The 27565-nt window shown below is 64.8% G+C and overlaps 3 protein-coding genes across 12 annotated transcripts in view; 2 read left to right on the top strand and 1 right to left on the bottom strand.

Moving 5' to 3' along the window:
* SKAP1 (src kinase associated phosphoprotein 1) overlaps window positions 1-7701 on the top strand; it is a 147528-nt gene extending 139827 nt beyond the window's left edge. For all 6 annotated transcript variants that reach the window (XM_048050842.2, XM_048050843.2, XM_048050840.2 and 3 more), the window contains 2 exons: window positions 6638-6755; window positions 7430-7701. In XM_048050842.2, the coding sequence (XP_047906799.1) occupies window positions 6638-6736 (99 nt within the window). In that variant the 3' untranslated portion in view covers window positions 6737-6755; window positions 7430-7701. The remainder of the gene's footprint in view (window positions 1-6637; window positions 6756-7429) is intronic.
* Window positions 7702-10082: 2381 nt separating this feature from the next.
* Window positions 10083-15804, bottom strand: SNX11 (sorting nexin 11). Of its 3 annotated transcripts, none has more exons than XM_048050853.2 (7): window positions 15699-15804; window positions 14040-14088; window positions 13669-13755; window positions 13227-13327; window positions 12885-12983; window positions 12487-12699; window positions 10083-11168 (listed from the first exon to the last, which is right to left on the bottom strand). In XM_048050853.2, the coding sequence occupies exons 2-7, from the start codon at window positions 14058-14060 to the stop codon at window positions 11027-11029; spliced, it is 663 nt and encodes a 220-aa protein (XP_047906810.2). In that variant the 5' UTR covers window positions 14061-14088; window positions 15699-15804; the 3' UTR covers window positions 10083-11026. The 3 variants fall into 3 exon arrangements, with proteins under 3 accessions (XP_047906810.2, XP_047906809.2, XP_047906811.2); XM_048050852.2 differs by lacking the exon at window positions 15699-15804 and adding an exon at window positions 14877-14997; XM_048050854.2 differs by lacking the exon at window positions 15699-15804 and adding an exon at window positions 14658-14795.
* Window positions 15805-16084: 280 nt separating this feature from the next.
* On the top strand, window positions 16085-24994 carry CBX1 (chromobox 1). Of its 3 annotated transcripts, none has more exons than XM_066981847.1 (5): window positions 16085-16233; window positions 21121-21296; window positions 21800-21977; window positions 22671-22765; window positions 24506-24994. In XM_066981847.1, the coding sequence occupies exons 2-5, from the start codon at window positions 21157-21159 to the stop codon at window positions 24714-24716; spliced, it is 624 nt and encodes a 207-aa protein (XP_066837948.1). In that variant the 5' UTR covers window positions 16085-16233; window positions 21121-21156; the 3' UTR covers window positions 24717-24994. The 3 variants fall into 3 exon arrangements, with proteins under 3 accessions (XP_066837948.1, XP_066837951.1, XP_066837950.1); XM_066981850.1 differs by having other exon boundaries at window positions 16089-16233; window positions 23417-24994; XM_066981849.1 differs by having other exon boundaries at window positions 16127-16233; window positions 21124-21296.
* The last annotated feature ends 2571 nt before the right edge of the window (window positions 24995-27565 follow it).

Here is a 27565-nt window from a genome sequence, read left to right as displayed (position 1 = left end):
GAAACTTCCAGCGCGTCTTCCTCTATGGAGCAGTCACAAATCAATAGTTAAAAATTAAAACCGGGCTATTAACTGCTAACAAAAGCGCCGTGCCCAGGAATCCCACAGCTGGGGGATCAGTTGTGCAGAGGACCCCGGTTCGGAAGATAACGGGAACGCACACAATTAATGTTCAGCATCTCCCTGTTGCAGCCAGAGACGTGCTCTCCTCCACCCGAGGATGCTCACAAGCCACGAGTGTTTCGTGCTCGTTTCCGCGCTGCCTCTCCTTTTCTCCTTTTTTTTTTTTTTTCCCAAGCTGCTCCATCTGTAAATGAACAAACATCTTGATTTTATAGCCTTTTGCTTTGTAACACTGAGGGATGGAGGGGAGGGGGTAGAAGTAGTGGAATGCCTAAGTAAGACTTTAATTCCAAATTCATTTACGCTATAGCGATGAAGTTGTCACAAACCATAATGCAGTATTTAATTAAAATAACAGAAGTGTATCTAGATATGTCCTGGGGTAGCTATCACCAAATTATAGTCTGTGCTATCCGTATTGTATTTATGAAGCGGCGGTGTCTAAAGTACAGCCGAGCGGCTGCAGAACGTTTAAAGCATCCTTCTCGCAAGGGCCGCGTGTTTCTCTCCCTCCTCTCCGTCCTTTCCCTTCCCTGCTGAGCTCTCTGCAGACGTGGGAGCGCTGCCACGGTTTTGGCTGCCTGGAGCCCTGGGGGTGCTGCCGGGCCCGGGTCCTGGCCTCCAGCTCCTGACCTGCGCGGTTGTGGCAGGACCTGGGACCGGGCACCCGGTGACCCCTGTCCCGGCCCTGCTGGCCCTGCAGCAGCGCCCACCCCTCCCTGGGGGTCCCGGCCCCGCGCCCCTCCCCGGGCCCCGCTGCCACTCCTGGGGAGGGACGGCCGGTTCGGGGGCTTGCGTTACCCATCAGCAGCGCGCATGCTGACCTGGAATGAAGCTGAGACTTCTGTGCCAGCCAGGGTCAGGCTTTGCACTTGGCACAGGAGAACACAGCGGGCCCCTCTGCCAGCACCTGGTGAGCTCCCGGTGCCGCTCCCTGGGCCATGGCCCCGCCGCCAGCCCCCGGCCCCCCGCCCGGCACGGGTTGCGCATGGCCCCGCTCCGCTCGCCCCGCCAGGAGCTCTGCCAGGGGGACTGACTGCAGCGACCTTCGGAGGGAAGCGGGCAGGGGGGTCCTGTGCGAGGGATTGGGATAAAACCCGTCCCGTAGCCGCCCCGCGCCCCCGGCACCCCTCGCAGCTCGGGCAGTGGGGAACGGACGGCTCCTCGCACACGCGCGTGCACACGCATGGCCGCAGTTATTTCGAGCCCTCTTCACAGGTCACAGGCAGAGTTTAACTCAGATGGCTGCTAATTTTCACCAGGCGTGAGTGTTCAGGACTTTAAAGGCGAAAATAATTGGCTGCAGAACAAATTTAGGAAATGGAGTGTGCGATAAAGCAAATAAAAATCCCCCCTCCTCGTGGCGGGGAGGAGGAGGAGGAGAGGGGAAGGAATAGGTAGAGGGGAACAGGCCTCAGCTTATTTTACCTCCCTTGCAACTTTGCCATTAAAGTTGCACCTACAGCTAGGAAGTTTGTCCGTGAAAAATGGTCATTTTGTTTCCCCTGCTCAAAGCACGTTATTAAAATGCTAATTTAAAAGAAAAAGGAGTTAAATATCTAGCAATGGTGCAGTCTAATTGCAGCCATAATGAGCTCTCTAAATGTGAGTGCCCCTGACACACAGAGAGCATAAACAGCCAGCAAACACATCATTAGTGCTCGCGTTCATTTATTCTGGCGACCTGACGATGACCCCGCGAGGGTCGGAAGGAGCAGGTGGATCCGGCTGCGCGCCCCGGGGGACGCAGGAAATGAAGCCGGAGCCGCTGCCATGGCAACGCGCGGCCGCGGGCACCGCTGCGCCGGGTGGGGTGGGGTGGGATTGGGGTGGGATTGGGATTGGATCGGGATGGGGACTGGGATGGGATGGGATTGGGATAGGATGGGGACTGGGATGGGGATGGGGATGGGATGGGGACTGGGACTGGGATGGGGACTGGGATGGGGACTGGGACTGGGATGGGGACTGGGATGGGGACTGGGAATGGGATTGGGACTGGGATTGGGACTGGGATGGGGACTGGGATGGGGACTGGGATGGGGACTGGGATGGGCCACCCCACCCCGTCCTGCCCCGTCCCGTCCCAGCCGCGCTGCTGCACCCCCTCCGGGCTCGCGCGGGCACCTGCTCGCAGCAGGAGGGGGCACTCAGGAGAGGAGCGAGGCAGCCGAATGCGCGAGCAGACGGCTGAGGAAGGAGATTAATAAAAGCGATTCTTTGGAAGTGATTTTTTGCTCTATTCCAGCCCGTTTGCTTCTAAACAGCCTCGCTGATCACCTCCCAGCAATGGCACAATAACTTTGCTCTGATTCTCCCCCCTCGTTTCTCCCTCCTCTCTCTCTCGCCTGTCCGAGGGGCACAGGAACACCATCCCTGGGAAATATTTTAAAATAAAAAATCTCCCAGCCGACGCCCCCGTCCCTCACCCTCCCCTCCCTGCACCCCCCTCCTCCCGTGCACTCTCGATGAACCTGTGATATTGTAGCAATGGCCCTTGAAGTGCAGTGGGGAGGTGATTTAGGAGAATATTAAAGGCAATGTGGAGATTCGAAGGCGCCTCTCTCAGGGAGATCTGGAGAAATACGCAGCACAGATGGGCTGAGCAGATTAAACATTTCCGTCACATTGTTTTCAAATTGTGTTTGTGGTGCCTGAGGGTTGGTACTGCGGTCAGAGCGCGGCGGAGCCGCGCAAAGCTGGGAGCCGCGCGCTTTATGGAATAAATATTAATACGGCAGTTTCACATCATCTCCCAATCCCATCAGCGCCGCGGCTCCTGCCGCCGCTATTGTCTCTGAACTCGGCGCTGCCTCCCGCGGCCCCGCTCCGCTCGCGGCCCTCCTGCCCCGGCGGCTGGCAGGGCTCCAGCCGCTCCTTCTGCCCGCGCCGCGCCGCGCGGGGTCCCGGCCGCGGCCATCTGTGCGCGTCCCGCGCGGCGCCCCCCCGGCACAGCGTCCACCGGGGGCCGGCTGCCCCCACGCGTCCCACCTGCCCGGCCACCGCCGCTGCTGCTTGGGGCTTGCTCATCGCAGGGCATCTTAAGCCCGTGGTGCTGCCTCGCTTGGCCGGGTGCTTGCTTGTTTTTAATGGAAAACGGCCGATGGGCCAAATCCTGCGCTGCGCCAGTCAGGCCGGCCTCCCCGCGAAGGCCTGAGGACTCGTCCCAAGGGGACCCCGCTGTTTGCCTTGCCAAAGCTCTCCCTGCCCGAGCTCCCCCAGCCAGGTACCGCCACGCTCCGCTCTGTTCGCCCCCCCAGGGCTGCTGCTCCCAGCCCCCCGTCTCCTCTGGCTTCCCCCCGGGTTGGGGCACGAGGGCCCCGGCGGCACAGCACCGCCGCCGTGGCGCTGGGGCAGGCGCCGCGCGTGGGCCAGGGGAGGGAGCAGGGCCCGGCCCCGCCGTGTGTCCTCGGCTCCTCGCAGCAGCTGGGAGCTGAATCATTGGAGGCAGGTGGGAACCATTTGGTTTTGAAAGGATTTTCCCTACAAAAGACCGATGTGCTGGGGGTAGCGGTAGGTCATGGTCTGAACTGAAGGGTGAGCATCTCCTGAACTGCTCTGCCCTGGTGAAAGCCCCTCTGGGTGCCAGCCCAGCTAAGGGAAGGACGCTCCCAGCTGCATCCCTCGCGGGCTCTGAGTCCCTGCGGACAGGTAGACCCCTGATTTCAGAGCTCGCTGTGGCTCGGAGCTGCTTTTTGAGGTGAGTAGATGTAAAGCTGACCCGGTATAAAACTCCCCGGTGTCAGCCGACCCCTCACGTGCCCGCCGTACCTCGCTATGAATTAGATTCCTCCATTTTCCTAACAATAATGTATGACACACAAGCACTAATAATGGGGCCGAGCAATCATAAACCGATAAGTCCCTGACTGATTGGCTTTTCCTTCGGCATCCATCAAAGCGTCATTGATCTTCTGTGCGAAGCAGGGTGATGAATGGTGCTCCTGAAGCCCGAAGGGGTTGTTTACGAGGGCTGCCAAAGGAGCGCGGTGGCAAGAAGGGCTTGGGAGCACCCGTGGGGAGTAAATATTGTCCCCACAGCGCTCGGCAGAGGAAGGGAGCCCACGCTGCCTTGGCGAGCGGCCCAAGGGGTGTTCAGTGGGATGATCTGAGTTTGCCGAAGAGCCTGGTGGGGCAGGGCAGGTGCTGCTGGAGAGATGTGGCTGCGGGTTTAGGGTCCCACGGGGTGTCCATCTACACGAGGCTGGGGGGGGGGGCGGGGGGTGGTTGGCCACGTTCTTGTCGCTGCTTGGGCCGTGGGGACACAGGGAACCTGCAGCTGAGCCATTCAGGGTCACGACTTGCCCCCTCCTCCGAAGTGTTGGCTCTCCCAGATGGTGTCAAAGGAGCCTCAGCACGAGGCACGGAGACAAACCGAGTGGCAGCGGCCAGACGGGAGCGGGGTTGGGGTTGGGACGTCAGCAGCTCTGACCCTCTGTGGCAGCAGGGTGCGGAGCAGGGACGTGGCCAGCCTGCAGCACACGAGACAGCACGAACACAAAGCGGCAGGAAAAGCCAGAAATTAAAGCGCAGCCATCATCCAGCGGGGTCTGCGAGCGCTGCCCAGGCTGCTGCGAGGCGCCCCCGCCCCCTGCCCCCGGGGAATCCGCTCAGGGCTGCCTGGGGCCGGGAGATGTCCCCGGGCTGGGTTTGTTCATGGGTTTGCTGTTCCTTCTGGTTAGGTGGTGGCTGGTTTGGGGCTGGGTTTTTGCTGTTTTTTTTTGTTTTGTGGTTATAGTCTTGTTTCTTCCCCCACCCCCACCCCCCCTTCTCCTTTTCCCTTGTTGATGGAGCTTAGCAGCATAAATCCTTTTACAGCCCCGTGCACCAGCCCGCCATAAAAGCCCCGATTGTTGGCGATTATCTGAACGAGCGTCTGCTTTCGGGTTCGATTGGCACCGGGGATCTCGGGAATTAAATGCAGAAAGTGCTTTGAGGGTTTTTCTTCGTTCTGGGAGTAAATCTGAGAGTTGCAGCAGGAGTGAGATGAGAGGAGCTGCGTGTCGAGACCAGGGCAGAGAGGTTTGGTGTCCAGAGCTTGTACGGGGGGAGGGTTTTGGTGCCAGTCCCTGGGTTTAGGGCTGAACCTCGGCACCATGACGTGTGCAGGATGGCTGAGCTGGTGTCTCAGTAGGAAACGGGCAGCCTGGGCACTGTGGAGGTGGGTCAGCGCTGGGGGGTGACCCCGCACCCAGCTCCCCTCCGGCTGTGAGGGGCGCCGGGCTCCCAAGCGGCCGGCACGGCCCTGCCGCGGCGCGAGGCTCTGCTCTTCCTCCTGGCCGCTGCCCGGCGCCGCGTGCCGCGGCCTGGCTGGGTGCCGGGGACCCCTGAGGCCCCTGGCGCGGCGCCCAGCGCCTGTGGGTGCTGCCCCCAGCACCCTGCCGGGCCCGCACCACGCAGAGGGCCCCGCTCCCCCCCCGCGGCGCCGTGCTGCACGCGCAGCGCCCACCAGCCCCGCTGGAACGATTACCTCCCCGATTAGTGGTTTCCAATCCCTTCTGTAAAGTCTCAGCTAAATTACTTCCCCCCCCAACCCGGTCCGTGCAGGTACTGAGCGCAGAGGCCCCATTAGCGTGTAATTAGGTAGATTCCAGCAAAACCATCCTCGAGCTCCCTCCTTCTCCTCTCCCCCTCCAAAACCCAGGCACGCAGCAGCCCCGGTAGCAGGCAGCAGCACGTTAGCGAGATGTAAATTAGCACCTCCAGACGAGAGCAGAGTTCACCCTGCACTGGGCTCTGCCTTGCTGTGCCAGTGCACTCCTCGTTTTAATAGTTTAATAAAAATTAGCATAATTAACGAACATCTGTATGATCCAGAGTGGTGCAATTTGGCACTTGGAAACGAGGACTTAAACATTATTGCTGGGAGTTTAATGTTGTTTTAATTCTTTTTGGCACTGTGCAGTGAAATAAACGCTTGGTGCCGCGAGTTCTCGGCTGGCTCTCATTTGCATTTTCCTCCCTTTGATTATGAGCGATCGCGGACTACCCGGCAATTCATCAAAGCAGAAATTATTTTAAAATACCTCATAGTGTTTGGGCTGTGGCGGAGCGGGGGCTGGGGGCTCCTCCTCACGCCCGGGGTGCGGCTCCAGCCCGGGGCTGCTCAACCCCCGGGTCCTGGGGAGCTCGCCCAGGTTCCAGGCTGCAGAAAGAGACAATTTTTTCCTTCTGGTTTTGCAGCAGGATTTTTCCTGCTTGTCTGGAGAAGATGGCAAGGCGCAGGGGATGTGAGGGAGCAGGGGAGGTAGCCCCTGTCCCTCCCCACGCCGTGTTTTCCATCAGCATCCTGGGGGCTTGCGGGAGCAAGGGCCTGGGACGCAGAGGGGGGAGGAAGGATAGGGTTGAGGAAGGACAGCAAAGGTGCAACCCCGCAGGATTTACAGGGGAGAGGTGGGTCTGGGGGATTTTCTTGGCGTGGGCTGCTCTCTGTAAATCCAGCCACCGAAGTAAGGGAGCGGGGCCATGCCTGCTGCCCCCCTGATCCCCCCCCCCTTCTGCTGTCTCCCCCCAGGAGTACAACATGTACGGCTGGTGGGTCGGAGAGCTCAACAACACCGTTGGGATTGTCCCGAAGGATTACCTGGTGGCTGCCTACGACCTGGAGGAGTGATGAGGACCGTGGCACCCAGGTGAGAGGCGGCACCCCGGGGTGCACCTGCAAGGAAGGGCACGGAGGTGGGTGCTGGGAGGCGGCTCTGTTCTGCCCAAGCCTCCAGGACTGTCTGGCTCCATCTTCTGGTCTCTGCTTTATGTGAGAGGCAGTGAGGCGAGGAAACACGGGCACAGTTCAGGGAAGTCACCACCGTGCCCAGCGCAGCAGCGAACGGGGACACCCCTGCAGGGCTGGGGGTGTCAGGGGCACGCTGACACACGGAGCCTCAGGCGTTCACCCGTTTCACACTCCCCTGGGGCTCTGTGCAAAGCGTCCCTCCCCGGAGTTCGTGTCCTTCAAGCTCCGTGGCAGAAAGTTGTGGTGAAACCACCGCAGCCGCCTCCGTTGGACCCTGCGAGCTGTACGTGAGCAGCTGCAGCCAGCGCTGACACGGGGCTGGGCCCTTCTCCCAGACACCGCCCAGCCCGGAGGCATTTGGCAGCTGGGGAAACCAAGTCAGGAGCAGGGCTGGGGCAGCAGAGGGGTCTGCGGGGAGCTGGCAGCAGTCCTGGCACCTCCCCGGGGCCGGGAGACCTCCACATTCGCCCGGTGGGCCGCGGGTCACTGCTGCATGCGAGGCTGCGGGGCCGGGCTGTGTGTCGGCGTCCTCTTCCCCACCGTCACCGTGTCTCTCCCCCTCCCCACATCCAGGTGCTTGTCTCTCCCCCCGGCCACGCTGAGATACTGGGCAGACTGACCCCAGCCCCAGGCTCCCCCTCCTACAAGAACCTGCTGCACGAAGATCCCGGCGTCCGTCACCCGGCCCCTCGCGGGCTCCTGGAGCCCTGCTCTGCCCTCGGCACCCGCTGCAGCCCCAGGGCACCGCCAGCCTCCTCCGCCCAGACCCACGGGGATGGGGTCGAGCTCTCCTCCGGGGTGGGGGGGGGCTGGCGGCCCCCAATAAAGCCATTTTCCTCCCCGTGCTTGGCTGCTCTGGCCCTGATTCAACTTTGTCACCGGTCCGGGGGCAGAGCTGGGTGCGGGCGGCGCTGAGGCAGCCCCTGGCCCCCAGCCCCAGCTCGGAGCAGCAGCAGCGGAGCCCCCGGCCCAGGCGCGTCCCCCTCGGCCCGCACTTGGCAGCAGGGCCGCTAGGTGGTGGTAAGCCCCTGCGCTCGGCAGCCTTCCCGGGGAGGTGCCCAAAGCCCCCGGGCGCAGCCGCACGCAGCCGGGGCGCGTTGGTGCCCAGGTGGGGGGGGGGCGTCAGCTGCCCCAGAGCAGAGGTTTGGAAGCCAGGCACGGCCGGGGGGGCGCCTGTGAGACCCCCCCCCCCCCATCATGCGTGAGGCTGCAGGGCCAGGGATGGACACAGCCTGGGACCCGTTTCCTCGGCGGGCTGCTGTGCGGGGCCTCGCTCGCAGCGGCAGAGGCACCTCCTGGCCGGGCAGGTCTTGGCTGTCAAGGGCAGATTTGGGACTCCCGGAGCTCGGCTCGGCTGGGAAAGGCAGCACGGCCTCCTGGATGGGGGGCTCCAGGGCGGGGCGCTGGGGGCAAGGGCTGCCTTCCACCCACCCCAGGGCCAGGAGGCACCCACGCAGCAAAGCAGCGCCTTCCCTCGCCTTCCTGCCGCCCGGAGCCAGGGCTGCAGAGCCCTTCCCTGGGGAGCTGCGGAGCTGGAGACAGGCCCCGGCTCGCTCCTTTTGCTGCAGCGTGGTGTCCACCCTGCTCTGCACCAGCAGCTGCAGAGGCCTGATCCTGCCCTGGCTCCGCCACACACCCGGGATGCCTGGGGAGAGGGCGCAGGGCAGGGAGGGCGCAGGGTGCTTGGGGCTGCTCCCAGAGCCCAACCCTGGGGCACAGCCGGAGTCTGTGGCTCGTCGTGGCTGGGGCTGGGGGGGGGGGGGCACGTGCTGTGGTTTGTTTGCACAGACTTGAGAGCCAGCCCTCCTGGGGGGGGGGGGGAACACGCCGAGGATGCGAGAGCCTGGCCTGCTTCCAGGCAGCAAGGCTGTTCCTGGGGCAGCGAGGCGGGAGGGACAAACCAGGGCGGGGGCACGGGGAGGGGGCTGCCCTCCCCTGTGCCGGGCAGGGCCGGTTACCTTGATGGGTGCCACGCGCCCACCACAGCCCCTGCCCCGTACCGGTGCCAGGGCTGCGGCTCCATGCCCGGTGCAGCCCTTACCCTGGCAGGCCGCCCGTGGGCAGCGGCACCCGCCCCACGTCAGGCTGGGGGCTGAGCCAGCCTCGAGCATGGCAGAGGGGCCCGGCCCCCGGGCTCTGCGGAGAAGGAGCCCTGCGTGCTCCTGCCAGGCTGGGACCCCCCCGCCTGCCCCCAGGGCTCCCAGCGGCCCTGGCGGGGGGGGCAGCGCTGCTCAGCTCCCTGCGAGCGCGACCGGGGCTGCTCCCCCCGCACGGCCCGCCCTGCCTCTGAGTCACTGTTTTCCCGACAGCTTTGCAAAGCTGATCAACACCGCTAAAAATAATTTCCGCCTGGCTCTGAAACGCAGCCAGCTCTGGGGCAGCAGCTGCGTCCCCGGGGGGAAGAATGGGCACCCTGCGGCCCTGCAAGGAGGCCCCAGCCCGGCGCCAGGACCGAGCCCTGGCTCCAGCGGCTGCCCCAGCCCCGATCCCCCTCAGAGGGAAGCCCCGGGGCCGGCTCCTGGCAAAGCACAAGCGAAGGGTGCCCCGAGCAGGGCAGCGGTGCCAGGCTGAGCTCCTGCTTCAAATCGTGTTCAAGGGCTGCAGGGAGCCAGGGCAGGATACGGCCGTGGCCAAGGGAGCCGCGCCTGCAGGATGCTGCGCGCAGGCGAGGGCCGTGCGTGGGTGAGGGCACGCGTGGGTGCAGGAGAGGGTCGGTGGCCACAGCTGGCCTCACAGCTGCGCCATTTGGAGCCGCACGCTCATGAATGCCCATGAATATGGATGAGGGAGGGCAGCCAATGGCAGCAGCGCTCCAGCGCGCCGGCAGCTGCAGCCTTTGCAATGAACTTCTCCTGACATTTCGGCTGCATGCGACGGGTTTCCAGCCCTCCCTCCCCCTCCCCAAGGAGCCCTGTCCCCTGTGTGGGTGCAGAGCCCCCCAGCCGGGCCCAGCACCACAGAACTCACCCCAGAGGCATGGTGGAGCCCCTTCCCCCCATCTGTCCCCTGCCACCACCCCACAGCTCCCCCTTTGCTGGCTCAGAGACCCTCTCGCCCCTCTCCTCAGGGCTGAGCTGCCCCCGGCGGGGTCAGGCCCCCTTGGCTTAGCAGCCCCACAGCAGGCGAGGTGCAATCAGCAGCTCCCTTCCCTGAAGCCATCTCTCTACAATTAGCTTGGCTCCCTCCACCCACGCAGCGAGGACAGACATTACCAGCAACCAGCAAGTCTCTTCTACTTCATTTTATTTCAAGTCAGAGCACGTCGGCTCTGCCTTCACCAGTGCTCAGGATAGAGGAAAAGGTGCAGGAGAGCACAGGGAGCAGCAGCAGGAGTAAGCAGAGCCCAGGCGCTGCCAGACACCGACTCCAAGGCCGTTGCACGCTGCTTTGCTCCGAGCAAACTGTGCCCTGCCTGTGAGACCCCCCCAGTCCCTTCCCCTTGTCACTCCCGTGTTCCCCACTGTGCGTGGCAATCCGTGCGCTGAGCTCTGCTCTCCTTCGGGATCCCAGCTGGAAGGGGCAGCCCCGCAAACACCTTGGGGAGACAAACTGCCCCCCTCGCCCCCCCCAGGGGTCTCAGCGCTGTTTGTCCCAGCCATGTGCAGCCCAGGGGCCAAACACTGCTAGGAGACCCCATGGGACGCAGCCCGCGGGTGGGCTCTGCGCTGCTGAGACCAGCACCCCAGGGGCTGCATGGGGCAGCCGTGAGCAGGGCAACGCAGCCTCCACGCAGAGGGGACAGGGGACGAACCTGAGGAGCCGTGCCGGGCAGCGGCCAGCTCCCCCTCCCCGTCTGAGGCCCCGCACGTCACAGCACGTCTCACCCTGCCAGGAACAGCGGGCCTGGCTGCCACTGCGGCCTGAGCGAGCCTGCTGCTGCCCCGCGCAGAGAGCAACGGCCGGGGGAACAACACACACAGGGTTCACTAATCACTAGGTCCCCTCTCTGAAGAGAAAAGCGACACGAACGCGCTGCCTGGGACGCCGAGGGCAGCTGAGAGGCAGCAGGGAGACAGAGCCCGCGAGCCCCAGACCCACCGAGCCAGGACGAGGCTGCGGTCCCGGTGCAGCCCCGGTCCCGGCCCGACCGCCCCCCCGGCTCGGCCGGCGGTCCCTCCTCCAGCGAGGGCTGCAGGTCCCGAGGAAGGCAGGCGAGGTCGCTAGAGCCATTTACTGCATCTCCTGCGCTCCGCCCAAGCGCTCGGCCGGCTCAGCCGGGCTGTCCGAGCGGCTGTCGTCCATGCCGAAGTCGCTCCAGCGCGGGAGGGGCTCCAGGCAGCTGGGCCCCGGTGGGCCCCCCGGGCCGGCACAGCTGAAAGGAGAGGACGGGTCAGGGCGCAGGGCCCTGGGGAAGCGGCAGGGCGCCGGGCCCCCCGCGGCCTCGCGGCACAACCCGCCCTGCCCAGCCACGGCCGCTCTCCCGGAGCCCCGAGCAGGCGCGGGGACGCTGCCGGTAGCGGGAGGCAGGCAGCGCGGCCAGAGCCACGCCACGCACACCCACCCCTGAGCCTGGGCTGCTGCCCTCCCTCAAATCCCTTCCTTAAACCCCAAGCGCTCTGTTTAAAAACGGGTCTCATGCTGGAGTCCAGACCCCTCTTCCTATTTGAAGGACCGCAGGTGCTGGGTGGCGCAGGAAACCAGACAAAGCTCCCTGCTTGGCGGGTGTCTTATCCGAGGAGGACAGGGACCCAGAGCACCTCTGCCACCACACCACGCTGCCAGCGAGCACAGCCGGGGAACCCGCGCTGCTGCAGGACCCGGGCGTGCAGGTAATTAATGCCTGCGCCTGTTCAGCCTCTCGCAGGGGTGGCAAGGGTGGTGCAGGGTGCAGGGTGCAAGGTGCAGGGTGCCCTCCTGTCCTCTGCTGGGCAGCTGACCCCCACGTGCACAGCACCAACACCTGGCTGCGCGGGGGCAGCCCCCCCGGGGAGGTGCCTGACTCATGCCCACCGCACAGGCAGGGCTCTGCGGCTGATGGGGAATCGCAGAACTTCCTTCGGCACGCTGCAGGCACCCAGACAACGCACGGAAGGCCCGTGTTGTGAAAGCCTCAGCGGCTCCTCACCACGGAGATTAGGGGAGGAAAGCATCCAAAGACGTCTGTAAACCACAGCTTAAGTTCTTCTGGGAGACTCAGCTCTTCTCCACTAAGCCCCGGCCATGGCCAGAGCAGGTCACCCTGCGGGCAGCCCGGAGGGCGCTACAGGAGATGCTGGCGGCAGCCCAGGACAGCCAGCCCTGCTCCCCTCCTGCCAGGAACCCTGCCCGCCTGGCGCACCGGGCTGGGGAACACGCGCTCAGCTTACACAACTGCAGCAAGGACAGGACAGGCAGCTCAGAAACACTCAGGGGTCTCTGTGAAGCCTGGCAGCTTCTCTCACGTCACAGCGGGGGCTGTTTGCTACCAGTGAAACCCCTGCACGGGCACCGACCGTTCTGAGCCGGGCTGTAGCCGGCCCTGCAGCCGCAGGCGAGGGGCGGTGCAGGCAGCAAGTCCCCAGCTGCCTCGCAGCGCTGCCGGGCGCCGGGTCTGCTCAGGCCGGCACAAAGCAGCTCTGAGCACCGCGCGGGAGCCGGGGTCTGCCCCGCCGCGTGCCCTCGGGTCGGCCGCTCCTTTCCCTGCCCGTTACCTGCCGCGCAGGTCCCCCCCCGGCAGCAGCGCGGGGCGGCTCTCCTCCTCCTGCGCCCAGCCGCAGTTGGACATGGCGTAGTGCAGGATGGCGTCCGTCACCGTCTGCGCGCCCTGGCCCTGCACGCACGCCTCTATCTCGGGCACCGAGAGCTGGCTCTGCAGGAAGAGGTGCAGCCGGCTGTCGGAGAGCAGCACCACGTTCTGCACGACCCTGCGCAAGGGGAGAACACAGTGAGCGAGGCCGGCCTCGGGGAGCACACGGAGCCTGCCCGACAGCTCGCACACCCCACGCTGCCAGGGTGACCCCGATGGCTCCACCACCGCCACACAACCAGCAGCGTGCCCTCCTCTCCCCTGTCCAGCCCTCGCAGAGGTGGGTGCAAGAGCCTTACTCACTTTTCCAGGAACTGCTGCAGTCCCTGTCTCCGCTTCTCGATAAATTCATCTGTGCTCCCCACAAAGAAGGCGGACTTCCCAGGCAGCTCTGGGACGGGCCTGCAGGAAGAAAGGTGCAGCAGCTCAGGGTCAGATCGCCGCAGTGCCAGAGCACGGAGACACGGGACACGGCGGGGGCAGCAGCTGGATGCCAGGGCTGCAGGCGTCCCGTGTCTGTGTCTGGGGAAAGCCCCCCCCCGCTGTTCCTGTCCGTATCTGTTCAGAGAGCCTGGGGGATCCCCGGGGCCGTGGAGCCGCGGCGCGTGGCCGCAGGTGGGGGAGAGCAGGGAGCTCACGGCTTACACCAAGCCAGCATTCTTCTGGAGCTGCCGCCGCAGCCACACGAACTCACGGTACCGGCGCCGCACACATGAGGTCTTGGCAGTAAAGGCCTTGCTGTTGGTCTGCAAAAACAGAAACAAAAGCACGGAATAATCCTGACTGAGGGCAGCAAGGCAGCCCAGGGCAGGGTCTCAGCTGCTCAAAACCCTGAGCTCAGAGGCTACAGAACCCCCCACTGGCCTCAGGGAGCACTGAAGACACGAGAAGCCGGATCTCCGACCACACAGGGCTGCCGCAGAGGCAGGGAAGGGCTGGCTGAGGGCTCCCCTCGGGGCAGCCAGGGCTCTGCTCCTTCCGTCCCCACTCAGCACCGCCAGATGTGCCCAGGTAGCTCCGCTCCCGAGCCTCCCGCCCGGCACGACCAAGCTCTGCAGTCCACCCCCCTCCACCAGTCACAGCTTACATGGAGGAAGATTTTATAATCCACATAGGAGTTCCAGGAGCCTTCGTTCTGCACGCGGGGGTCTTGGACACGCACCGTGGTCAGCTCCTGCGGCACAAACGCTGCCTGAGCACCGGGAGGCTGCACCAGCATCGCCCCCCCCCCCGCCACGGTGCGCCTGTGGTGCTTGTCCTGCCCCCAGCAGCACAACGCCCGTGCTGGCAGCTCAGGAGCCCCCAGCCCCTACCGCCCTCGGCACCAGCTGCCCCTCGCAGACCCTGCCTGGCGTTCAGCGCCCCTCGCTGCGGCGCTCAGACCAAGACTGTTCACGCCCCTGCTGCCCAACTCCAGCCCAGGAGCAGACAAAACCACAGAGTCAGAAGGACTCTTACCTCCTCTCGGCCCTCCAACATCCTAGAGCCAGAGCCCAGAGGGAAACATCTGTGCAGGGGACAAAGGACTGAGTAAGGCAAGAGCAAGCGCTCCGTCTTCAGGACCTCCTGCGGGCCCCGAGGAAGCCCACGCCTCCGTCCCACGCTGCCAGCAGCTCTCCAGCCCCAGCTCTACGCACAGCTGGCGCTCTCCCCGCAGCCACCACAGTAACGGGGGTGCCTGCAACTCTGGCAGCCCACCGGAGAGCTGCTGCTGTCCTGCGCAGGTGAGGCCGGTTCCCGGCCGCCCCCTCAGCACGCCCCCCGTTAGCGCCCAACGCAGGCAGGCCGTTCCGTTGCGTCCCTCCCCGGCTCTTTCACAACCCAACCGAAGCAGCAGCAAACTCAGCTCCACGATTTCCCCCTCCGGGTCGATTTCACGTCCGCATCACAGCCGCAGCACGCGCCGTGCCCCGCGCCCCCCGGTGCCGCCTGCCCCCCGCAGCAGCAGCCCCGCAGCAGCAGCCCCGCAGCAGCCCCCGCAGCAGTGCTGCCTTTGCTGCTGGGCCTCGCCGCGCGCCACGCCAGCCCCGGCCCTCAGCACGGCCCCGCCGGACGCCGCCAGCTCGCTCGCCGCACCACGGCACGCTCCGGCAGTAATTCCTGTTCCGCAACAGCAGCGCGGACTCGGTGCCAGCGCTTTGGGGAAGGGGAGCAGGAGGCAGCCCCCGGCCAGGAGGGGCACGCTCCGGACCCCCCAGCCCTCCGAGGCAGGGCCCTGCCGCCGTGCTCGGCGCTCGGTGCAGGCCGGGAGAACTCCTGGGGGGAGCTGGGACACCGGGCGCGTCCTGGATTCACCTCGGGATCGTTTCGCAAGGTCCGGAGCCCCCGGGGTGACCCGGCCGCGCGGCACCCCGCCGGTCACAGCCCTGGCCCCAGGGGACACGGCTGCCGGGGGGGGGGGGGGGGGGGGGGCAAAGCAGCCTCCACCCGTTCCCGGCCCTGGCGCTTCGCCTTTCGGGCCCCGGGAGCTGCCAGGCGCCGGGAGCCCGGCCCGCATCCACCCGGCCGGCCGCGCACCGAGGCTGCTCTCAAGACGGAGCCGATTTCAGCCGGGACCGGGGCCGGGGGCAGCCGCGCTCCCCGCCCCAGGAACCCGGCCCCGCCGCTCCGCGGGGGCCGTGCGGGGCCTCGCCCGGCCGCTTCGAGGCGGAGCGCGCGGGGAGCGCAGAGCGGCGGCGGGGGGGAGGGCCCCGGGACCCCGGGAGGCCCCGAGGGACCCGGGCCCGCTCCGAGCAGCAGGGGCTGGCCCCGGGCAGCTCAGCCCCCGCTGGGCCGGGCCCGGCTCCTGCTCCCGGGCGGGGCTGGGGGGTTGGCGGGCGCCCAACAAGGCCACGGCCCGGGGCTGGGGGCACCGAGGGGGGGCGGCCCCGGCCCCGGCCCCGCCGCCAGCCGCAGCCCCGCCGAGCCCCGGTAAAGCCTCACGGAGCCGGAACCGATCGGGGGTGGCCCCGGGACAGCGCCTAACGCCCCGGTACAGGCCGGGGGGGACCGGGGCTGGGGCTGGGCCGGGCCCTCCCCACGTCCCCGCCCGGAGCTCCGGGGCCGCGCTCCGCGTTCCCCGCCCCAGGCACACGGCCCCAGCTCTCCAGCCCCGGGCCGCTCCCCCGCCCCCCTCACCTCCTCGCGCAGGACGCGGCCCCTTTAAGCCGCACAGCGGCGCGGCGGCCTTATAGCGAGGGCAGCGTTTCCCCTTCCGGCTCGGGGTGCGATGGGAGTTGTAGTCAGCGCCTCAGGCAGCGGGCTGCGGCCCGCACCCTTCGGCCACCGGCGGCCGCTCCACGGGGCCCCGCCGCGCCCCGCCGTGCCCCGCCCGGTGCCGGCCGCCCGTCTCCGCGCCGCGGCAGCGGGGAAAGAGAGGCCCGCGGTGTTGCGGGGGGCGGCGGCGGAGGACTACAACTCCCGTGGTCCCCCGCGGCGCGGCGCGGCGGCTCCTCCCGCTCCGCTCGGCGGCGCGGGACTACAGCCCCCAGGGTGCCCCGCGGCGGGTGCGGGTCGCGGCGCAGGCGCAGTGCGCGCGGCGGGTACTGGGGCTGGCCGGGCTCTTTTGTTCGACGGAGGCGGACGGAGCGCGCCAGGCCCCGGCCCGGCCCCCCCCGGCCCCCCCCCGCCGCCCGCAGCCGCTTCCTCGGAGCCGTCGGCGGCGCTGGGCGAGGTGCGCGGGGGCGGCGGGGGCCGGGCCGGGGGCAGCACCGGGGGGGGGCGGCGGGGCCGGGGGGGGCCGGGGCCGGGCAGGGCCCCGCGGGGGCAGGCGGCGGGGCCGGGGGGGGAGCCCCGAGGTGCCCCGAGGGGGCCGGGGCCGGGGCCGGGGCCGGGGGGGGGCCGGGGCCCGGGCAGGGGTCGGGGCTGCGGGCGGGAGGCGGGGGCCGGGGGGGCTGGGGGGGGGCGGCCGCCGGGCAGCGCCGGGCGCTCGTTGGCGGCAGGGGGCGGGGGGCGGGGCGGGGCCGGGCCGGGGGGGCCGGGGGCAGCGCTGGGGTCGGCCCCGAGGCCCCGGTACCGCCCGGTGCCGGCGGGGCGGGGCCGAGCCCGGCGGCCGCTGCCCCGCAAGGCGAAGGGGCCCCGGGGCCCCCCCGCGGGGTGCGGGGCTGTGCGGCGCGGCCCGGTGCCACCCCCCCGGGGCAAGGGGGCGCCGGGCCGGAGCCGGGAGCCCCGCGGCACCCGGGGCGCTGTTTTCTGCCCTGTGCAAGGGGGCAGGAAGGAGGCGAGCCCTGCCTCCACCGGCGTCTGCCTGCTCTGAGGGGGCCCGGGGGCTCTGCCCGCGCCCGCAGCCACCCGAGTCCCTGTCTGCGGGACAGGCTTTGTGCCTCGGCTCCCCGAGCAGTGCTGCTGCTGCTGCGCCTTCCTCCGGAGTCCGGAGGTGCGTTCCCTCGTGGGTTGCGATTTAACTGGAAATGATGTGGCTGCGCCTGAAGGCTGCGGCTTTTTGTCAGCTTGGGCTCCGCTCAAAGGCTCGAGCTTTCACTCAGACTTCCCAGAAATGTTTTCTGCTGCGCTCAGGTTCTGGAGAGTGAAAGGCTCAATGTGCTGCTTCCCACTTCAAAAGAACGATGCCTGCTGCCTTTCCCTGGCGTGTGTGGAGTAAACTTGGCGTGCTCGTAAGCCTTTAGAGACGAGCGATCCTCGCCAAGTTTGAGGAAGGCAGGAGGAGGAAATGTTTTAAGTTTAAAACTCATTAAAGTTGAGCCGCGCTGTTAGTCCTGTAAGACGCAGCTCAGGGAGCTGCTCTGTGCTCAGACCGAACCTCTGCGTCTCCGCGCTGCTGTTGCGGGGGTCTCCTTCCCCCTGCTCACCCCCCGAGGAGCTCGGCGGGAGGCAGCCCGGGAGGGCTGGGCAGCGCCTCGCCGGCTTCCACAGCAGCAGCGCTGCGGGGCCGGGGGCCGTGTTGCCACCTGGGTGCGGTTCCCCAGGAGATCTCGTGAGCCCAGCGCCTGCCCCTTGCTGCCGTGCTGCAGGGACGTGCTGGCAGCTCTGCCTCTCGCTCCCCTGCCTGCCGCTCCCGTCCCAGAGGAGCGGGCTGCTCTGCGCACCTTGGTGCTGGGCCTCCTCCTTCCTGGCCCTTTACTGGAGTTTGAATTCTTTTCAAGTGGCTTAGGTGTGTCCTGGATCCTTTTCCTCTTAGCTGCAGACCAAGAAGTCATTCTTCTGATCCTTCCCTGTTCTGTTTTCCTCTTCACGAAGGATTTCAGCTGTGCCTTGAGCGTTAGGTAAGAAGCAGCACATGAAAACGGAAAGATTTAGGGTAGGACCATCCTGAGCCTAGAAATCAGACTTCTCGGTGTGAGCCAACTTCGTCCATACACGACGTACAGAAAACTGGAGCCGAATTATGGGAAACAACGCGCTGCTAGCAAGACCTCTTTTGGGCTCGGGGATCCACCCCCAAATTCTTTAGGCATGAGTGGGCTCAGGAACCAAGAGGAGCCGTCCGCCCTGTTCAGACGGCCCAGGCAGGGGCACGGCCCAGTCCTGCACCCCCATGGAGCAGCTCGGTGCCAGCGCGAGGCGTTTGTTAGGAGCTCCAGGGCCAGGAGCCCGCCTGCGGCCGGCCTTCCCCGTGCTGCCTTCCCAAGTCGCCGGGGACTGTCCGAGCTCTGCGGCTTTCTCCGAGGAACAGACGCCAGCCGGTACCCTGGGAGGCTGCGGCGTGTTTTTAATAACTCGGGGGGGGGGGGGGGGGGTTAATAACTCGGGGGTTCCTGGTGGCAGAAGGCTGAAATCCGTGTCAAGAGCTCGGCTCCACAAAGGCACCCCTGGGCTGGGGCGAGGGCGCAGCTCGGGCGCTTTGTGGGTGAAGCCAGCGCGAAGTCCTCGCCTCGCTGGGGCTGAAGTCCCTTTGTCACACTGCTGGCTGCAGTGCAGCGAAAGGCTGTGCCACAGCTCGCCTCTGCTGCCGCCTTGGAAGCTGGAGCCTGTGCCCTGCGAGCGGCAGGCACCAGGCGAGCGGCAGGCACCGGGCGAGCAGCAGGCACCGCGGGCTGCGGCCCTTACCCCCCCCCCGGCACCCCCTGGCTGCAGGCTCCGGGCTGCTGCGGGAGCAGGGCCAGCAGCACGCCCGGTGGCGGCCCGGCGAGGCAGGAGCAGGACACAGGAGCAGGAGCAGGCGCGGGCCGTGCTGCGCAGAGCAGGCCTGGAGCCGCCGTGTGCTCGCCGCCTGGTCGCGGAGGGCGGCCCCCTGCAGCCGCACGTTTGTCCCTGCCTCCCTCCGGCAGGGCTTCTCCAAGGCTCCTGCCCTTGCATCTGCGCCTTCCCTGCCCTTCCCGCAATAAGCGGTGGCTCCGCAGCGCAGTTTGTGCCCGCGCTGCTCCGGAGCCCCTCTCTTCTCTCCCCGTGCCTGCCTGTCCCGCTCGCCGCCTCTGGCCCCGGTGCCTCCCCGCTGACCGCGGCCGGGCTCCGGTCGCGGGCGTTCTCAGGAAGCCGCCCGGCGCCCCGAACGCAGCCCTGCTGGGACGGGGCGCCCCGCCGTGCCCCCCAGGCCGCATCGCCGGCGCTGCCAGGAGCCTCCTCGGCCTCGGCCGGAGCAAGGGGAGCACGGAGGGAGGAAGGAGCCGCCGGAGGAATTCCAGAGTGAAACACGACCCCGGCTTCCTGCGGCAGCGCTGGCTCCGGCCTGGGGATTAGGCGCTGGCGGCGGCTCCGCATTGTTGTCGGCCCCGCCGCACCCGGCCTCGCCTGCGCCCGGCCTCTCGGTGGGGGCCTCGGGAGGGGAGAGCCTCCGCGGCGCGGCCCCGTCTCGATGGCTGCTGGCGGCTTGTGCTTCTCCCCCGAGGGACCGCGCAGGAAGACTTCGTCACCCGGAGCTCGGTGTCGTTTGTGGGTGTTTGTTTAGTAAAGGACCCGGGAGCGGCGGCACCCACCTGGGGAACGTCCCTGCTGCTGCTGCTGGCGCGGGCGGGCCCGGGGGCTTCTCACCGCCTCGCGCAGCGCCTACGGTGGGTCCCGTCCCCGCCTCTGGTGGCCACCGGAGCTCCCTAAGCACTACGCAGCGCCCGCAGCGGCAGAACAAGCTCTTCCCTGTCCCCATCTGCAGCCCGGTCAGGGTTGGAAGCAGAGCAATAGCGAGGCCCAAAATACAACCACGGGAGCCCGGCGTGCGGTGCGCCGAGCGGCCGAGCGCTCCCCTCTGCCTGGGCTTTCCCGTGCGCCGTGGCTGCCCCAGGGTCCTGGCTGCGGGGTGGCAGCACCGGCAGGGTGCTCTGGAGCGTGCAGGCGCGGCCGCGCTCCCTCCCAGCCCCTTGGGGTGGCCTGAGCCAGTGGCTCATCTGCTGAGCTCGGCGGTGTTTCTTTCTAAGCCTCCTCCTTTGAGCGGGGCTCTGATGGCAGCTGCGCGGCTCGGCAGCATCCCGTGCAGGAGGGCGCCCGGCCGGCTGCACCCCCAGAGCTGGGACCTGCCCAACTCCGGCATCTCCTTCGGCCGGTGGAAATCCGCAGCGGTTTTGTGGTGCCTTACAAAATAGCCCCGATTTGCACAGGTTCTGTGCAAAATTCATGCGGCCTCCTGGCCCTCTGGTCGGTCAGAATCGGTGCAGCTTGCTCTGCGCGGGCTGCTGCCCAGCCCCAACCTCGGTGGAGCAGAAGCTGCCGATGAGGCTGCAGGTGGGGGGCTCCGCGCTTCTCCTGGGGCCGAGCGGGGCCTCCCCGGGGGCTGTCGGCGGGGCTGTCCCCTGGGGACCCCCAGGCATGAGGGCACGGCTGCAGCGCGCCGCTGGCACTGCCGTGCTGGGGGCGGGCGGCCTTGGGCCGGGTCAGCGTGTCCTGCGAGCCCTGCTGCTTCCCGGGGAGCGCCGGGGTTACGCAGGAGTCCACGGCTGTTCAAACAGCTCACAGATAAGGAGGTTAGGAAAAAAAAATCATCTTTAGGGTCGGTGAGCTGGATGGATCTCCTCGCGTGCGCGTACGTGATCCACCGGCGGGAAGAACAAGGGGAGCTCAGGACCAGGGACTGTGACTTGTGTTTAACCGGGATTAACCGATTATTAACTTCTAATTGATGTCAGCGGCGAGCTTTCTCCCTCCCGCTGCTGTGTAGCTTTGCAGATCTTTTCTGAGCCGAGCTGAAGGGAAGGTCGGCGAGGTGGGGATGGGGAGGGAGGAGGCCGGGGGTGCCGGGGACTCAGCAGGGGACGGGCAGGGCGGGGGGCAGCTGGCAAAGATTCTGCGTCGCTTCTGGAGACTGGTGGGCAACACGTGGGAGCGGCGAGGTTTGGGAAGTGGTGTGTGGGAAACGAGGACGGCTCCCGTCTGGGCATGGGTAGAACCAGGCGGACTCTGGTGGAGAAATAAGGTGCAGGGGGCACAGAAAGGCCAAAGCCGCCTGTCAAAAAGGCGCCGCGTAAAGGCAGCAGCTCCCGCTGGAGCTTCCCGTTTGTCTCCGCTGGGCAGGACCGTTGTGGCGCATCCCTGCGCGCGTTTCCTGCTTCGTGTGTGCCTCTTTCCCCTAAAGCAGCGCTCGGTGCCGTGCTTTGCCTCTGTACCCGGCGTGTTTGCTCCCTGGCAAAGGCCAGCCCGCCTTGACACACACGTGTCGTCCTCTCTCCCCTTCCAGCAGCGTCGCCCATAAGCTGAAAAACTGGCCAGCACAATGGGAAAAAAACAGAACAAGAAGAAAGTGGAAGAGGTCTTAGAGGAAGAGGAGGAGGAATATGTGGTGGAGAAGGTCCTGGATCGGCGAGTGGTGAAGGGCAAGGTGGAATACCTGCTGAAGTGGAAAGGCTTCTCCGAGTAAGTGCCTGCGGGGCGGGCGTTGGGCTGCTCCGCTGCGAGCATCTCTGCCGTCAGCTCCCAGAGCCTCTCCGAGCCGCTGGCTCCGTCTCCCCGTGCCTCCTTGTCTGTAAAATGGAGCTACCAGGCCAAGAGCAGTTGTAATGATATATATATATTAGAAAAAAAGGCGGTGCTAAATGTCTTGAGTTCTAATAAGGGCACTGTGAGCCCAGCCTAGGTGTAAAGTCCCACACACGGGCTGTGCAGTGCCCTGGTGGTCCGGTGGGGCTTCCACCCCTTTGATGGAGCGTGCAACAAGCAGCTGGATAAAACGGATGGCTTTTCTTTCCCGAGAAGGGAAGTAACTGCCCTGGCCTCTGGCATCCCTGCCCTCGCCTGTTTCGTGGGGCGAGGACACCACCGTCCTGCTGCTTCTCTCAGCATTTCTGCTCGCCCCGCTGTCCGGGACTTTGCGTATGCGGTCCCTGTGTGTAAATCTAAGCTGTTGGCTTTGGTTGCAGTGAGGATAACACATGGGAGCCAGAGGAGAACCTTGACTGCCCAGACCTCATCGCAGAGTTCCTTCAGTCCCAGAAAACCGCACATGAGAGCGAGAAGTCTGAGGGAAGCAAACGCAAAGCAGAGTCTGACACGGAGGATAAAGGGGAAGAGAGCAAACCAAAGAAGAAGAAGGAGGAGGTGAGACAGGGTGGGGTGTCTGTGCTCAGCTCCCCAGCTCTGCACTCGGCAGGGTGTCCGGCAGTTGGAGTAGCCTCAGTCAAACTGTTCTGCACAGAGGGGAGACTGTTCCAGTTCCGCGAGGCACAGCCAAAGCGCTTTTGAAAAGCTGCAGCTTTCAGGGGAGGCATGAGCTGTTCCCTAGGCCAGGCCTGTGAGAGAACCCAGAGCTACTCCTAGCACTGGATTGAGAGGCCAGTTCTTGAACCAAAGAAGCGTGGAGCCGCAGCTGCTCTTGAATATCTGCACAAGGGATGAAATGGGAGGCAGGGGTTGCCTGTTGCCCCTTCAAGGGAGGGAACAAGGCGAGGCAGAGCCTCGCAGGGTGCTCATAGCTGCTTGGGATAAGGGCTGCGCAGCCTGGTTTGCACCCCAGGAGCTGCTGAATCTTGGCCAGCCTCAGTTTTTGTGGCCAGGCCTGGGAAATCCGGTCTTTGCAGCGCGAGCAGGGCACGCGGTCCTGGGGCAGCTCACCTGAGCGCAGTGGGCTTGCACCCGAGTTGTCGTCTCGGTGCCCTGCTGCCCTTAGTCCGTGCGGCCCGAGCATCCGATGCGCAGAGCCTTTGTGAGCAGCCTGCAGCGCGTCCCGGCGACTGGAAGCAGGGCTGCGGCTGTCGCCCTTCGATGCTACAAGTGGGAACTTGTCTCTTGCAGTCGGAGAAACCGCGAGGCTTTGCCCGGGGCTTTGAGCCGGAACGGATCATCGGTGCCACGGATTCCAGCGGGGAGCTCATGTTCCTGATGAAGTGGTGAGTGTGTCTTGGTGTCTGTCATTTCTTCACTTATTCTGTGCCAGAGAGGGAAGGACCTGCGCCTGGGGAGTCCCTGCTACCTGGCATGAGATCTCTTGCGATGGCGCTGCTGCCTGAGGTGACCCTCTGCGCTGAGGCTAACGTGGATGTGAAACGAGCAGGTAGGGCCCTTGGGGTTGCGTGGCTCTTAAGATGTCCCCCGCAGCAGGCGCGAGCTTGGGGCGAGAGAGGGGCATGGTGTCGTGGTGCGGGCCGCAGTTTGGACGGCTGCGCCCCAGGAGAGCTGTGACGATGACCGCGTCCCCGTCGGCCGTAGTGGAGCAGGGCTTGTCGCTGGCGCAGGTGGGAGCCAAAGCAGCCAGGCGGAGGCGCGGGAGCCGCTGGCTCCTGCGGTGCCTCAGAAGCACAGAGCGGCTGGGGCAGGGCTGCGGCTTCGATTGGGCTGCTGTCCCCGTGCCTGACGACCCAGAGCCCGGGCTCCGTGCTGCTTCTCCCGGCTCCAGAGCCGCTCGGGAAGGGTTTGCCTGGATCCCCCGAGCGGCCTGGGGACTGCTCCGTTTTCCAGCTGCTTCTTGATTTTCTCCGGTCTCCACTTCTGCCGCCTCTCCTCGGCAGCCCCCTAACTTGCACCTCTGCTCTGGCCTGTAGGAAGAACTCTGACGAGGCCGACCTGGTCCCTGCCAAGGAAGCCAACATCAAGTGCCCCCAGGTGGTGATCTCGTTCTATGAGGAGAGGTTGACATGGCATTCCTACCCCTCAGAGGACGATGACAAGAAAGAGGACAAGAACTAACCCCTGGCACCCGCTCTGGCCAGCCTTTGTATAAAGATCTGAACTGTGGGTTTGAGCAAGAGGGAGAGAACGCAGCTCTGCTCGGTCGGGAGCGTAGAGATGGCTGGAGAAGATGCCCTTTGAAGAGACCAGTATGGTTTCTGTGCCCTGCAGCTGCTCAACTGCTTTGTGCAGCTTCATGCTGCGTACAGATTCAAACCAGCCCGGCTCACTGGGGGGGAGGGAAGGGCAGGGGATGCGGGGGGGTGCAGATGTTTGTTTCCAGGCTGTCCATTTCGCAGCTCGTGGGAGAGGAGGCAAAGCCCCTTCCATGAAGGACTGTCACTGGTGATGGGTGGGCTGGGGAAAGGGAGTGCAGACGGATACTGCTTGTTCTTCAAAGACCATCTCAGCAACCCACAGCCTTCTTCCCAATAGTGTTAACTCTGCATTTTTACGGCGTAGCATGTGTGTAGTTTTTTTTTTTTTTTTCCTTTTGCTATTTACTGGTGTATCGGTTTGGGGGGCTGGGGGGGAGGGATGTGGGGTAATCGGGTCTCTTGTTTAATTGGGGAGGGAGGGAGACGAGGTCTGGTGACAATGTTCCAGATCATTTCCAGATCTTTTTTAGAACCTGAGTTCAAAAAAAGAAAAACAGAAAAAAAAAAGAAAAAAAAGAGCCCAGTATTGATGACAGAACTAGGGAGACAGGGACACTGACATGAGACTGAAACTGTGAACGTCCAAATCTCTGGAGCCAAGGTCCTCAAAGCCCTGAAAGCAGTTTTTAGGGGGGGGAGGGGGGAGAAGGGGAGACTTGTGAAAATGCAAACTTGTGATTCGTATTGTCCTGAAGCAGAACTGCCAGTTACTGACACATGCATTGTATGTGGGAGGGTGGGGTGCGGGGTAGGAATGGATTTTTAACCTCTTAAAAGCCTTTCTACCCTTCTTTCCATTACAAGGTGCTATTTCTCAAAATCGGGGGGAGAGAGACTTCTGACTACTTGTTCCTTTTCTCACCGTAATTTGACTGTCCAGCCAGCAGCATGGGGATCCCTTCAGTTTTATCGTATGGGAGAGAGAAAATCAACAGCAGCACAAGGAAAATCAATTCCATATTCTCCCATACCAAGTGATTGTAGGAAGCCAGACGTTGGTGCTGGTGCCAGATGAGTTACCCTGAATCTTCTGAGGGTTTTTTTTTTTTAATCCAATTTATTACAAATACTGAACTATTTAATGTCTGGAGTCATGAGCCCCACCAGACTCCTGGCACCTCCTTGTAGGGTGGTATGTATCTAGACTTGCATTGTACAAACCTTTTTTTAAAAGCATGTGTTTAGGTTTCTGTGAAAACGTTGTTTAAATGTAAAGTACGTGTTTGGATTTTAACTTCATACCAAGCTCTGTCAGTTTTTTGTCTCAATAAAATTTTAGATTTATAATCCTGATTTTTTTCTTCTCTACCTTGCTCCTTCCTCCAGCTCTTTGTGCATGAGATCAGTGACGAGGTGTAGAGCAGGTCACAGAGGGAAGTTAGCCTGCAGTCGCGGTTCGTGCTGAACGAGGTTAGCTCTGATGCAGCCCGAGTTAGCTGCTGGCTCTGATCTAGGTGTTGGCAGCAACGGGAGTTTCGGAGCAGCCGGCAGCAGCTTCTTATTCACTGTGACTTCCACCTGAAGAAGAGAAGTGTCGCAGAGGAGCTCAGTGTCTAGAGGCCAGAGTCAAGGAGGCTCCTGGAGGCAAGACGAGCAGCTCTGATTTGGGACCTGTTTGATGTGCTCCAAGATCCTGCCTGAATGGGAAGCGTGCGCTGCAGCTGCTCCGGCACCAGGCTCACCCGCGGTGCGCGGTAAGTGCCCTTTACTTCAGTTCTCCTCTGAACGTTGAGCAGACTCTGGCACTTTGCACTTACAGACGGGTTTTTAAAGCTCTGGCAATGATTCTGGTGACTGGTTGAAGATGGCAACGACAGCACTTCTCTCTGGGTTTGGCCTTGCTGGAAGGCCACAAGCTCTTGTGTATGGACCCACCCAAACCCACCCACCTCTGCCCAGTCCGTCTGGCAGTAACAGACAGCAAGGGGTCAGAACTGTCCTGAGGAGGACGGTACTTTCTGGCGCAGAAGGTTCCAGAATTCGCAGGGTGTGGGACGGAGCAGGGAGCAGCAGTGAGGTTTTGGGTGGTGTTTGGCCGCTCTGCCAGCGCCTGCCAGCACTTAGGGCTGCGAAACGATGCGGCCCATTGAAACCCAGGCTCCTCGCAGCAGCACGGCCCGTACCCAGCGGTGCGGAGAAATGCCTTCCCTGCCCCAGCAGCCAGCAGCAGCAGCAATTAAACCTGTATTAATCACTGGAGTTGGAAGGAGTAACGTCCACTTAATTGAACGTAAGAGGGCTGCGGCTCCCTGGGGAGGCGCTGGGGCGATCGATGGCCGCGGGAAGCTGGAAGCTGCGTGCGGCTCCGTCCCGGGCTGGGCCTCGGCTCCTTGGCTCTGGCTGGGGCAGGGGGCGAGAGGGACGCGGCACCGCCCGGGGAGCTGGAGTCAGTCCCTCACGGTGCCGAGCACTGCGAGTGATTTGTGCCTGGGAGGTGGGTGCGGGGCCTGCCCCGCTCGGCAGCGGGCTCATCGCTACGGGCTGGAGCGGGGAGGCGCGGGCCGGGTCTGCTGCTGCCTGCGCAGGGGCTGCGCTGGGGGCGCGCACGGCCGGACGCTCGTTAAATCCAGGGCACTCGCCGAGATCAGAGGCAGGAGGCCCCGCTGGCGGCTAAGTGCTTCCTGCCTCGGAAAATGAAAGGTCTGCTCTTCACCTGATTAGGGGCTGGCAGGCAGCCTGCGCCTCTGACAGCGCAGGGCACGCCAGGGAGGGGGCAGTGCTGCCGGCGAGCTGCTCAAGTGCGCGTCCGGCCAGCCCCTCACTGGGGGTTGGGGTCCAGGCAGGGAGCCCCGCTCCTGGGCGGCTGACCCCATCTCGGAGGGCTGGACCCTTCCCTGAGCGCCACTGGGGTGGGGGAAATCCTCTGGGCTTTTTTTTGGTTTTCTTTGCAAGCCGATACTAAGTTCTAAAACAGGCCCTGAAGTAATAGCTGAAATAAATCCCCTAGGGCCCGGGAAGAGACTGGAACCACCTCAGAGCGTGTATTTTAATGCTTTGCGTTCCCCTTGGCTGAGCTGTTAGCTTGTGTGGGGCTGGCCTGGGCTCAGCGCCCAGCTCCCGGCAGCAGCAGGCAAACTGCTCCCTGGAATGGAGGCGGGGAACTGCCAGTGCTGCAGGGGAGGTTCAGTCCCGGGGGGAACCACGTTTGCCCCAAGAAAGCCTCGGTGGAAGGCCGGCCTTCCCGCCCCAGAGGGGAGCCGAGCAGCGCCGTGTGGGTCCTGCGGGCAGCTGGCTGGGCGTGGGCCTGGGGGGGGGGGACACGGCTTTGGTGCCCCCAAGGGCCTTGTTGCCAAGCGTCCTGGCTCTCAGGGTGGGCTCTGCATGGTTAAGACTAATTTAGAGCTGCGGGAGCAGCTCCACCTCATGACGGCCCCCCCCACTAGAGGCCAGGTGAGGGAAAGGCAGTGCCTGCCGCCATCGAGGTGGGGGTGCGGGGGTACGGAGGCCTCGGAGGAGGGTGGCTGGATCTGTGTGCAAGCTGCTCGGTGAGCCCCAGAGCAGGAGGCCTGAGGGCTTCCCCACCAGCCCAGCCCCTTGGGCTGCGGGGCCCCAGCTGAGCGCCCCCGAACCAGAGCAAACCTCAGGCCTGTGCCCAGTGCTGGGGCCTGGACGTGGCCGAACCCAGGGCTGGTGTAAGGGCAGCGGGGCCGGGGCCGTGCCGCCCGTTGGTGCGGCCAGGGGAGAGCTGGGCACAGGGCGCTGCCTCTGGGAGCCTGGGGCCATGGGGGGGAGGGCTGCAGCCTCCAGCCTGTTTCCCTTCCGCAAGCACCACAAGCGAGGCGAGGCTTTCCTCTTCCCCTCCCCTGAGGCCGCTACCTGCAGGGCAGGCCGGCTGCAGCTCCTGCCCCGAGCACGAGGCAAACC

This window comes from Anser cygnoides, chromosome 22 (genome assembly GCF_040182565.1).
Source record: "Anser cygnoides isolate HZ-2024a breed goose chromosome 22, Taihu_goose_T2T_genome, whole genome shotgun sequence".
Classification (NCBI taxonomy): Eukaryota; Metazoa; Chordata; class Aves; order Anseriformes; family Anatidae; genus Anser; species Anser cygnoides.
Note: the sequence above shows the minus strand (reverse complement) of the source record. Positions and strands in the feature narration are given on the sequence as shown.